The sequence below is a fragment of the Oryx dammah genome, unplaced genomic scaffold (assembly GCF_014754425.2).
Source record: "Oryx dammah isolate SB20612 unplaced genomic scaffold, SCBI_Odam_1.1 HiC_scaffold_23, whole genome shotgun sequence".
NCBI lineage: Eukaryota > Metazoa > Chordata > Mammalia > Artiodactyla > Bovidae > Oryx > Oryx dammah.
In genome coordinates this window covers 52,198,442-52,211,011 of record NW_024070207.1, presented here as the reverse complement: position 1 = coordinate 52,211,011, position 12,570 = coordinate 52,198,442, and the positions used below count along the sequence as shown (strand labels likewise).

General features: G+C 40.1%; 1 protein-coding gene across 1 annotated transcript in view; it reads right to left on the bottom strand.

Moving 5' to 3' along the window:
• Positions 1 to 12,570, bottom strand: part of AFF2 (AF4/FMR2 family member 2) — a 375,160-nt gene that overhangs the window by 199,446 nt on the left and 163,144 nt on the right. Inside the window, exon 5 of the mRNA XM_040265289.1 lies at positions 10,640 to 10,684. Coding sequence (XP_040121223.1) covers positions 10,640 to 10,684 — 45 coding nt within the window. The remainder of the gene's footprint in view (positions 1 to 10,639; positions 10,685 to 12,570) is intronic.

Genomic DNA, 12,570 nt, shown 5'->3' with positions numbered 1-12,570 from the left:
CATCATGAGAAACGCTGGACTGGAAGAAGCACAAGCTGGAATCAAGACTGCCAGGAGAAATACCAATAACCTCAGATATGCAGATGCCACCACCCTTATGGCAGAAAGTGAAGAGGAACTAAAAAGCCTCTTGATGAAAGTGAAAGAGGAGAGTGAAAAAGTTGGCTTAAAGCTCAACATTCAGAAAATGAAGATCATGGCATCCAGTCCCATCACTTCATGGCAAATAGATGGGGAAACAGTTGAAAGAGTGTCAGATTTTATTTTTGGGGGGCTCCAAAATCACTGCAGATGGTGATTGCAGCCATGAAATTAAAAGACGCTTACTCCTTGGAAGAAAAGTTATGACCAACCTAGATAGCATATTGAAAAGCAGAGACGTTACTTTGCCAACAAAGGTCCATCTAGTCCAGGCTATGGTTTTTCCAGTAGTCATGTATGGATGTGAGAGTTGGACTGTGAAGAAAGCTGAGCGCCGAATAATTGATGCTTTTGAACTGTGGTGTTGGAGAAGACTCTTGAGAGTCCCTTGGACTGCAAGGAGATCCAACCAGTCCATTCTGAAGGCGATCAGCCCTGGGATTTCTTTGGAAGGAATGATGCTAAAGCTGAAGCTCCAGTGCTTTGGCCACCTCATGCAAAGAGTTGACTCATTGGAAAAGACTTTGATGCTGGGAGGGATTGGGGGCAGGAGGAGAAGGAGACGACAGAGGATGAGATGGCTGGATGGCATCACAGACTTGATGGATGTGAGTCTGAGTGAACTCCCGGAGTTGGTGATGGACAGGGTGGCCTGGCGTGCTGAGCTTCATGGGGTTGCAAAGAGTCAGACACGACTGAGCGACTGAGCTGAACTGAAAAAAGCCAAATATATTTATAATCTGGCCCTTTACAGGAAAACTCCCCTTTACAGGAAATCCCTGCTCTAGATGCTTGTCTTCAGTTAATACATTTTTAGATAGCAGTATATGTTACTGCTAAACTCTTTCTGGTCCAAGAACATTGGTGGACTCAAGTAAATTACTATATAGTTATACTTCTATGAAGTTTCATTCTATTAGAATTAGTCCATCTGGTAAGCTTTTTTCTTGAATTTGACCCGTAACATTATCAGCAATCTCACCTAGCTTCATTGTTATCCACTGGGTCAGGGTCTGAGCTCTGTAATAATTACTTAAAATCTGCTCTTTCAGCCCTCTATCTTCATGGTGGAAGGCAGAATACAAAACAGTTAACAACATGGATTCTGAAGCCAGAATGCTTGGGTTGAGATCTTACTAGTTAGCTGTTGAAAAGTCATTTAAGCCCAAAGTACTTCCATTTCATTACGTATATGGCGGGGTGGTGGGGTGGTGGTGGCTGATAACAGTATTTGTTCATTGGTATGATTTTTATATGAGTTACTATATGTAAAATCCTTAGAACAGTGCCAGGTACCAAAAAAAAAAAAAAACAACTGTTATTTAACTGCTTGATATTATTAATAGTGTGCACATTCCATTCAGACCAACCTGAGTTCCAATCCTGTTTCATCTGTTTAGTAGCTATATGATTATGTGATCTGGAGCAATTTATTCAGCTTCTTTCAGGCCTCGAGGCTGCCCTTGACCCATTAATCAGTGGTCTCTGAACAATGAGCTAAACACTGCTGGAGAAAAATCACACAATCTACAAATTGGAACCTGTACAAATTTTATGTCTTCAGGATCACCTGGATCCTTGAGGTTGCCTCATAATGAATCATTTAGCTAGCTCTCACTCTCCCTTTCAATGGCTATTTCAAACCTCCAATCTCCCCAAACTTCTGAACTTTCCCCTGACTGCCTCCTACCCCTGCCAGCTTATCAGGAGACAGGCTGGAAATGAAAACTGTAAAAATTCTCCCACAGTTACTTCTAATATTTATATTTTATGTGTTTTTAATCTTTCATGCATTTGGAAATAATATTGCTGTATGGTGTGAGGAAAGGATTCAAGATTAAGGTTGAGAGAATAAAGATGTTTAGAATATCATTTTCCTATCTCAGAATGGTATGACTTTCCATTCATTTAATTACTCTTTGGTATCTCTCCTAGTACTTAGTGTGTTCCTATAACTCTGGCACATTTCTTGTAAATGAACACATAAGATACAAACGAAGTATTTTTGCCCATTATTTCTTAGAGTTAGTTGTGTGCTATGTCACTTCAGTCATGTCTGACTCTTTGTGGCCCCATGGACTGTAGTCCGCCAGGCTCCTCTGTCCATGGGATTCTCCAGGTAAGAATACTGGAGTGGGTTGTCATGTCCTTCTCCAGGGGATCTTCATGACCCAGGGATTAAACTCATGTTTCCTAAGTCTCCTACATTGGCAGTCAAGTTCTTTACCAACAGCGCCACTTGGTTGCTTTACATATAAAGATGATTTCTATATATTTATTTTGCATACTGAAACTGTGCAAAATTGTATTGTTCATAACAATAGTTTTGGTTAATTCTCTTGGGGTTTTCAGGAAAATAATATATATATAATCTACAAATAATCATTTTACACATTCTGTCCTATTTTAATACCCCTTATTTCTTTAGTTTAATCACCTTGGCTAACCTCCAGAACAATATTAAATAATAAGGATGATAAAGAATATCTAGTCTTTTTCTTAACTATAATGGAAATGTCTCCAGACTTTCTCTGTGAAATGTGACACTAGATTTTGAGTTGAGATGGATATATTTTATCATATTAATGATGTTTTCATCTATTTCTATCTATCAAGTATAATTGTTGAGTTTTATCAAGTATCTTTTAGCATTTACAAAGATGATCATGTATTTTTTTCTTTCTTATTCTACTCATAAGAGACATTATATTAATGGATTTCTTAATATTGAACCAGCTTTATATTCCTGGAATAAAATCCACTAGTACATATCCTTTAAAACACTATCTGATTCTCTTTGTTAATATTTTCATTAAAGAAATTTGCATCAAGATTCACAAGTGATATCATTCTGTAATTTTCTTTTTTATATGCTGTTTTGGTCAGATTTTGGTATCAATATTATGTATTAGTTTAGCTTTTCTAAGAAAAATACTTTGCAAATGTTTCTTATTCTATGTTCTGGAACAGCTGAGCCACATTATACCTTAATGGTTTGGTTGAATTTCCCTATGAAATCTGGGAGAGATGATTTGATTTCAGTAATGGGCAGGATTAGTCTCCATTTCATTGATAGTGATAACTCTATTTAGATTTTCTCTCTTTTGAAGTCAATTTCAGTCAATTATGATTATATTTCACTAGAAAAATCATCCATCTCATCTAGATGCTTACATTTATTTGTACATAGGTGAGTAAATTGTTATTCATGATTATTTAATTTTCTCTGTATCTGGGAGGTTATTTTTCTTTATCTTGCCTTGTTTCATGTTTTGTGCTTTTGATTTTTTTTTTCTTGATAAGGATACCAAATTATTTATTGCTGTTTCTCTTTTTAAGGGAAAAATACAGATCTTAAGTGTGCTAATTTTAATAATTTTCTGTTCGTAATCCAGTACTTTGCAGTTCTTTATTTATGTACTTTTAAAATAGCATCTTTAAGCTCTTGTATCACTGTTGTGGCTCTTGTATTTTAGATAAAACTGCTTCATTTTCAAACAGTTCATGCTACTTTACTGGTCACAGCTTCAATTTGTCCTGTAGCAACATTTTTTCTGCTACACAGTTTTGCATAGCTCTATTCTGAAGGAGATCAGCCCTGGGATTTCTTTGGAGGGAATAATGCTGAAGCTGAAACTCCAGTACTTTGGCACCTCATGCGAAGAGTTGACTCATTGGAAAAGACTCTGATGCTGGGAGGGATTGGGGGCAGGAGGAGAAGGGGACAACAGAGGATGAGATGGCTGGATGGCATCACTGACTCAATGGACGCGAGTCTGAGTGAACTCCAGGAGTTGGTGATGGACAGGGAGGCCTGGCATGCTGCAATTCATGGGGTCGCAAAGAGTTGGACACGACTGAGCAACTGAACTGAACTGAACTGTGCTGATTCTTTTTTGATTATTAGTATTTTTTTTTTTTTTTAGGGACAGGCATTCTTCTTGGATCAGTTATTTGCACGATGTGTTTATGGCAGTGGGGGCCATAGTTTAATATCAGACTAGCAGGCATTCACTTCTGAATTCCAGGGTGTGTGACCAAGTGCTTGGGCTTTTACTTCTGCCTTATCATGAGACATCAGCTCTGCAGGCTGCTCTCCAGCAGCATCTGGCTCTTCCACCTTATCTCAGCAACAAAGTGCTTTCCACAAATGTGGATTAATCATGTAACTTCTCATTCAATTTTGCCTTTCTTACTTCTCAAAATCTGCATGTCTCAGAGTTGGTCCACAGAACTTCCTATCACAAACCTTTAAGCCCACTCCCATTATTGCAATATCATTTTTGTCTTCTGTGGTGTGCCACTTAAAATCAGTGCCTCATCATCTATGCCCCAGATCTATGACCATGGAATCATCTCTTGGATTCTTCTGTTTGATCTTTACAAAATTGTGACTTTGGCTTATGGATGTCTTCTAGTTAGAGCAATTATGAAGTTTACATTTTTTTTTTCTCATTCTCCATAATACTTTTTGGTGATCAAAAAGAGAGTGGAGCAAATCATGCTTGATGCTTTCATTACAACTCTAAGATGCCTATCAAACTGATTTTGAGAGGCTAGTTTCTCCATGCATTTTTCAGAGACACTGGTTTTACCTTTACACAGATGCAAACAGAGTGGTTAACCTCTTTACATTATAATAGTTTTCCCAACCCAATCCCACTAACACAGCTAGGACAAAAAGACTGGTTCTTAGACAACAGTTGGAAGCTATTACTTCTTTCAGATAAGCCTAGACTGCTTTTTGGCAAACTAATACATCATTTCATTACCTTTCCAGTACATCCCAGATAGAGAAAGCAGGTGTAAATTCTACATGTGGCTTAAATTCTCACCTGCTTTCATTCAATTCAATAGAAAATAATAAATCACCATATTCAGAAAAAGAAACAGGTTGACAGAAAATAGGCTTAGTTTCATACCATACCCCAAATATATACAAACTCATATATTTACTCAGCTATTTTAAAGGGCCTACTCTTGCTCACTCCCTGGACAGCTAAATGCTCAATTGCTAAGTTACTGGTATTTGACATCATCTCTTCTCTGACATGTCCCGGGTTTGACAGGTTCCCATGATTCACTGGGCCAGTCACCTCGTTACTCATGTTACTCATTTACCCAACAATGTCTGGATAATCATTTAAAATTCACATCATACACTAGCTGCAAACCCTCAGATTCCACATGAAAATATTTGTTCTGCTTGACAGGCTCTAAGAGCATTTGGAAGCCCACTGGATGGCTTACCTATATTGTTCACATAATAGTTGTTATAATTAAATTTATCATCTTTCTTCTGGGTTGGTTTGTATATAAGAAAAGAAGAAATGATTACTGAGAGGCAAATAATGGGTAATATCTCTTATGGGCCAATTTGGTTCCATGAATAGCTCACCTCACACATGCATAGTATGTATTAAGTCCATTAGTGCTTTGAATTAGCTTCAGAAAAGGTAATACTCCACATAATTTACCCAGTCAAGGGCATTTTCACCTGCTGACAAATTTACATATTTCCCAATGTCATTAGGTAAGAGCTAGTCATCAGAATAGCAGAGGTGCAATCAGTAGTTAGTTCATTTATTTGACTAACATTTATTTGTTAACATTCATCAATGTTAACATTAATTATAGTCTAAATTATATTTAGCAATTGTTGTCTTTCTTAGACAGAAAACTATTACTATTTCAAGAAACTATAAATTTGAAAGTCCACAGCAGAATAGGATAGATGTTTTTTGAATCATCCTGGAAGGATTAGTATTTAAGATGGCTATATAGAAAATCGTTTGCATGATTCCAATTTGAATATTATTTATACATTAATTTGACAGGATATAAAATCAATTGCCTAATTATTGGTTAAATTTATCAAAGAAATTCTACTGAAAGGTGCTTGATTATGCTGCATAGTTATGATAATATAATCAAATTTCCTTTCAGACATAATTGTCTGACCAATTTTGCTTCCAGATCCAATTTTCCCCCTCACTCTTGAGATGGGCTTTTTCACTGTTTCCTCTTTAAAAGTAAAAAAATAGCAAGGACTGTACATGGTCATCCTGTAATATTTGGTAAGTCCTTTCCACGCTAAAACTGTGTACTTAAACACAGACCTAATAAGCAGAACTGCAATAACTTAGAATGCTGTAAACACAGATCATGCTGCAATCAAAAAGAGGTGCCCATGTCAGTGTTTACAAACCTGATCCATATGGCAGGAAGAGATTTGTAAGATGCTACAGTTTATCAAATTAAGTTCCCTAAATCCTAGCTAGCAAATTCAGCATCCCTCATAAACAGTGAATTACCCATACAGATGTTTGCTTATGAAATTATCAACTACGGAAGGTACTCTGCTAGGAAACACAATCTGTTCGGCGTCATATTGAAGAGAAGCACTGTATCTGCATTTTTGACTCTTGAAAGGATGTAATTGATAGTCTGTTGATATTTTTAAGTAAATTCTTGCTAAGAACAAATAAATCATACCACTGCAGAACAAATAATCATTGAGCATGCATGCATCCTCAGCTAGTAGCATTTAGTGCATGCTGCTCTCCTTGGCTTAACTCTACCAGAAATGATTACTCTAGGACCCATAAAACCCTGCAGAGCTAGAAAAGAAGCTGCTGCTGCCACCCAGATTATTACATATGAGCAGCTTAGGAATTTCTCATATGATAAATGAATTGTAACTGCAGAACACCATCACCAGGGCCAGAGTTGTTATTATTTTTCATTTCTGTTTGTACTCAAGGGTAGCTTGACTCTAAAGAGAAAATGACATGCTGATGGAAACAGGTACGCAGGCTTGACTGCACTGCACAGACTGCTGCCTTTAAGTTTCTGATCTGTAAAATTTATAATAAGCAATAATATACTTGACAAGAAGCAAAGCCATCTGAATTTTCACAGCTTGTCTTATGGGAGAAGGGCAGGTGGCAGGAAAGGGCAGGTGGTGGGAAAGGTGTTGTGGGCTGGTGTATTCTGGTTTGTTGGAGAAACTATGTGGAGTTATTTTGGCATAATTCAATGTGTATGAATTAAGGAAGCAATAGAAGCTGAAATGAACTGATGGTTGATGCCATTTTAATGTCAATCATAAAACAGACCAGAGCTTATGAAATAAGGATGGGTTCAGGTAAGCCAACAGGAACAGAAAGCAGAAGGAATGGACAGCATGAGGGTCACTGAAGCCAGTTGTTTTCCCTGGGAACAAATTACTCAACTTCTCTTGGTGTCTATAATAAGCAACTAATAACACAATCTTTCAGCTTTGTTGTGAAAAGTAAATGACATGAGGTACTTAAGAACTCTAAATGCATAAAGTAGCACAATACTATTAATATTTTTAATTAGTAGCAGTAATTTGTTATTGCTACGGTTGTATTATCTGAAATGAGATTTGAAAATATTCAAGATGGTCGGAAGAAAGAACTCATTTCTAAGACTGGCTCGAATTACGTTAGTTTGCTGAGATCCCCAGTTAAGAGTTGCTGGAAGTAAGTCTGCCAAGCCACCCAGGCCATTTGTTTTGATTCCAGAGCTTCTCATCGTAGGTTTGTGACAAGGCAGTGGACAGTTAAGTGCAAAGTGAAGACCACATTCTCCTTCTGCTTCTGCCATATTCTAGCCTTACCCACAGAGGCAGGTCATGTATGGGCCCCAATTTCCTGAAATAATTAGGGACTACCGTGTTTCCTGTGATCAAAATAAGAGAATGAGGTTCAAGTACTCTGAAAGGCAGTCACGTGCTAGGACACAAGGTCACCATATCAGGGCAAGTAGGCCCTGGAAGACCAGACAACATGGGCTCTGGGGTAGAATGAGAAGCTGCCCCAGTGTGGTAAGAGAAGGAGGAAAGTGGGTCTGAAGGGGAGAAATGGTGAGAGGAACTTTCAAAGGAGGCCCACTAGTTTGAATTTGAACAGAGTTTTGAAAAGGGGGATGGGGCGCCAAAATCCAATACCTTAGGCTAAAGTATTTCCATTGCCTGAGTACTGAGGGGCTGAGAGCAGGGAGAGGCCAGTTGTGTCACACTTGGTTAGTTAAAGACTGTGTGAGATGAAGTGGCTTGGCCTGACGGGCTGTAGAGGGTAAAAAGGGGGAGTCAAGGAGGTGGGGAAATTAGGTGAGTGGACGGAGGCACAGTCTCCACATCACACACACCAACAGTGTGCACACTTTACAGACTCTTTCGTGGTGGGGGAAGGGCGGTGGGGAGGATGAAGAATGATGCCCTGTTTCCCAAACGAGGAAAGTGAAAAGCCCTACAGTTAGGAAGTGATATCATGTCAGGAGCAAGTGGAGGCAAGATCTTATCTGGAGCTAGTGTGCCTTCCTCCATAGAGCCCCCTTCACTGAGAAAGAGAGAGCGTGACCTCGCTCTGGACTCTGCTTAAGTGGAAAAGCGTTGAGGGGGTCAGAGAGAAGAGGAGAGACAGAGAAAAGTTATCTCCCCACCCTCGCTAGAAGGAGGCAGATGGCGAGCAAGGTGACCACCAGATTTACTGTGGAATTGTCCACAGGGCTCCAAGGCCTGCAAACAGGCACGTGAACTTGCCAGAACAAAAAATGTTCAGTAAGCACTCTGTGTGCCATGTAATGTGGTTTATAAAAATTTAAGAATAAGCCATAAAATCTGAGATATAAACTTCAGAAAGCTGATTTTTATTCCAAGCATGGGGATTGAAATATGTCATTCTTCAATAAAGTAAAGCCTACTCATTAATGGTATTGTCAATAAAACAAAACAAAACAAAACAAAAAAGCCCCCCGCCCCCCAAAAAAAGCCATTTCTCTAGATTCTCTTTCAAGAACAACAGAAAGTCTTTTGTTACTTTCTTAAAGGGTGCTATCTTTTATGAGCTTATTAAGGCAACTACTTTTCTTTCCGTAAGGCAACTACTTTTCTTTCCGTGTTAAGTGACATTCTGTTGTTTCTCTAAGTGGCTCTTCCAGCAGACTGGAGTTGCCAGGCTCCGCCAGGTGTCCAGCTGTCTTCCCTAGCTCAGTCACTGTATGGGCCACCTAGGCACCAGAGCTGGGGTGCTCTGAAGTGGAGAATTTCAACTGTCACAAATGAAGTGGTGATTGTGAAATGGGTCTGACATTCTTTGGGGAGTTCAGAAAAGACCATGGCCTTAATTTGGAAAAGCAAGACTCTTGTAGGGACTAAAGGGAGAGGTTTATTTCAGCATCACCTTTTTTAAAAAAAGGCACGTGTACTGGGTACATCAGAGACATTTACACCTGAGGCAGGGAGCAAGTGGCTGGGTTCCCAGGGTGCATCACACTGTGGATTTCACAGCAGCTGCCCACGTTCCCTGCCCCCCGACCCAGATCCTAGGGACAAATGCCATCAGACTCTTCTCTTTAACAGTCAACAACAACGATCGATCTTGGGCTGAAAAAAGGCACACGAATATTCACAGTAGGGGAAATCAGATGGCCAGTCAGCTAGATGACAAACAGGTTTCTGCTCTTTTTATTCCTTTGGGTGTATTTCCACAGGGTTTGCTTCCAGCACTAAGGCACTTAGCAGGGGGTGTGTCAGGGGAGCAGAGGGGACTTGGGTAAGTGACTAAAGGGGATGCAGCATTTTCACTGGCACAGAGGTTGTTTTCTTTCCTCAATGGAAAGCTGGCACAGTTTTCTCTGGACCACACTGACCATTTCTCATAAGGAGGATTTATATACAGCTAGACAGCTTATAAGGGAATTAGGACAGGCATTATTGTCCTCTTTTACAGACAAGGAAGGGAGATTCAAAAAGATGAAGTTATCTGTCCAAATCACAGAAGTGACAACTGCTGGAGACAGAACTCACTCCACAACTCCGATTCTTCATCACCTTAAGGTGCCAGCAGCCAGAGATGGGAGGGAGATACATACTTCTGCCTTGGCTTTGGTTTTTCCTTTTGGTTTAATTACGTATTTTGGGAGAGGTCGTTGCCACCTTTTGCAGCTCTGTGCTGCCTTCATGCCATTCTCATGAACCAAGTCACTCCCATGAGGAACATTTCCCACGACTTACCATCATTCTCAACTCTCTCCTCATCTCCCCTCCCTCCACCCCGCCACATCTCATCCATTCATTGCAGGCCATGATCTCCATGACCCGGTCCCATCAACGATGTAACGTGGGGCAGCAATGAGGCTGACCTGAGATCCCAGAGAACAAAAAGGCAAAGGTTGCAGGTAGGATGCTTGAATAAGGAACACTTCCCAAAGGAGGTGGGAAGTCTCTGTTCAAGACCTCAAAAGAAAGAGCCAGAATGATGCAAGAAGGGAGCAGATCAGGAGACTAGTTTGACTAGAGAGGGAGAAGAGGTGAGAAATGAGACAGATGTAAACAGAAGAGTCTTGAAGTGGAATGCAAGGATTTCCCCATTATGACACTGCTGGAAACAGAAGAGGAATTACTTTAAGCAGCTTAAGCAGATATATTACTTCATTATTCAAAGGCAGAGAAATAGAGGTTTAAACTCACCCGCAAGATTTCTTCAACACAGCTTGGGTCACTGGGAAGGCTTACCTAAAACAAAATAAGCAAAGAAAAGAAAATGAAGCATAATCTAGTTATTCTCAGCAAAGCAGATAGTATAATATTTTACCCTGTGGGAAAAATTCGAAAGAAAGTAAATATAGCAGTAGATGTGGATTTTCCTCCCTAGTAAATACAATGCAGTAAATATCACCAAATGGCCAATTTTGTTTTCCTTTAATGAAGCAGTAAGACCACAGTGCAAGATGCGGATACAGTCTTGTTCTGTCACCAATTTGCTCTGAGATGTGGAGCCATCCTCCCCCATCACCTGGGCTTCTCTTTGTTCATCCTTCCAAAGAAAGAGCTCACCTTCCTGGTCCTTGAGGCCTCTTCCACTCTCTGACATAGTAGTTCACCATATTATTCATAACCACAGATTTGTAAAAGAGGGCACCTGTATGAAACAGTTTTGTGACTAAATTAAGTCCCCTTTTAATTCAGGAGTCCAATCAGATGCCTACCATTCTTGTCCAAAACACTAAGGCCAAACTCTTGTGTAAATTGCACGCTTGCCCTGGCACGCAGAATCTCACAAATATCCACACTGAATGCCATGGGCTTTTTTTTTCTCAGTGTGACTCACACCTTTCTAATCAATCAAAATTCAACCAACTAACAGAACTGTACTGAGGACTTACTCCACATCTGGCACGTGCGTTTTCCTCCAGGAGCTCCATAGTCGGTGAAAGCAAGCAGTCAAATGCCAAAGAGTGGCATCAAATCAATAGCTGGGCGTGATGAGGGACCTGGGAGTGGAACCACTACCTAGAGGAAGGCTACAGGGCGTGCTGCCACCTGTGCACGTACGGGCATTCCCCCAAACCTTCCGAACTCTCTCCTTCACACCATTACCCCCTCCAGGTTGGCAATTTGATCACCTCCACTTCCCTCCAGTTCCAGTAGGGAGAACATTTGGTCTCTTTCATTCATTGCCTTGGGAGGTGAAAGGCCAGTCCTGTAAAGAGAGCACTGCCACAGGGGCTATAGGTTCCAGGTCTCTCACAAGGACAATTAAGTCCCAATCCTCTAGTTACTCTGATAGATTCAAGTCTAAATACAACTATATCTGGGGACATGGGGGAGAGAATATGGCATCAGTTGCCCTCAATCTTAAAAAAATACAATTATCAGTAATATTAAACAAGCATAACAATCACTCCTGTACATGCTGATACATTAATTTCAACCAGTGTGTATTCTTGTTTTTTTCTTCTTCTCCATATAAAAGTTGCTGCTCTAAGCACCAGAAAATCCCTAGTGGGGATTAGAGAGTCACCAACAATGACGGGGCCATCTAGCCTGAGTCAACTGATATGGTTCCAGTGTACATGTGTTATTCTGGTGTCCCATTTCATCCTCAAAAATGTCCCGATTTGGAAGATAAATTATATAGTCATCCTTCCAAGAACACAAATACTTGAGTACTGAGTGGAAAGAACAGTAGAAGGAAAGGCTGACAAACTGGCCGGGCAGACATTGTAAAGAACTTTAAATACAGGCTTTTGATAAGCAACCACAGGTGGTTTGATCTAGCAGAGTTGATTCATTCATTCATTCAACAAATCTTTTTTTAAGGGTCAGGCACTGAGCCACCAGGCTCGTGTTCGACAAAGATGCAATGGGAAGAAGCAAAAGGAGACACAGTTTCTCCCCTTGTGGAGCTTGCAAACTCAGGAGGAAGGGAGGTGTGAAGAATCATTGTTAACAGACCATTATAACCAGTCCTGCAAAATGAAATGTTCTGTGTCCAAATAAGTGTAGACCAACTTCCCTCTTGGCAATCCATGATGCAGATTAAAGGCTCTGAGATATCTATCAAATCAGTTGAAAGAAGCATATTCCCAACTTTCTTGACATTCAATTGTTGGGGTTTT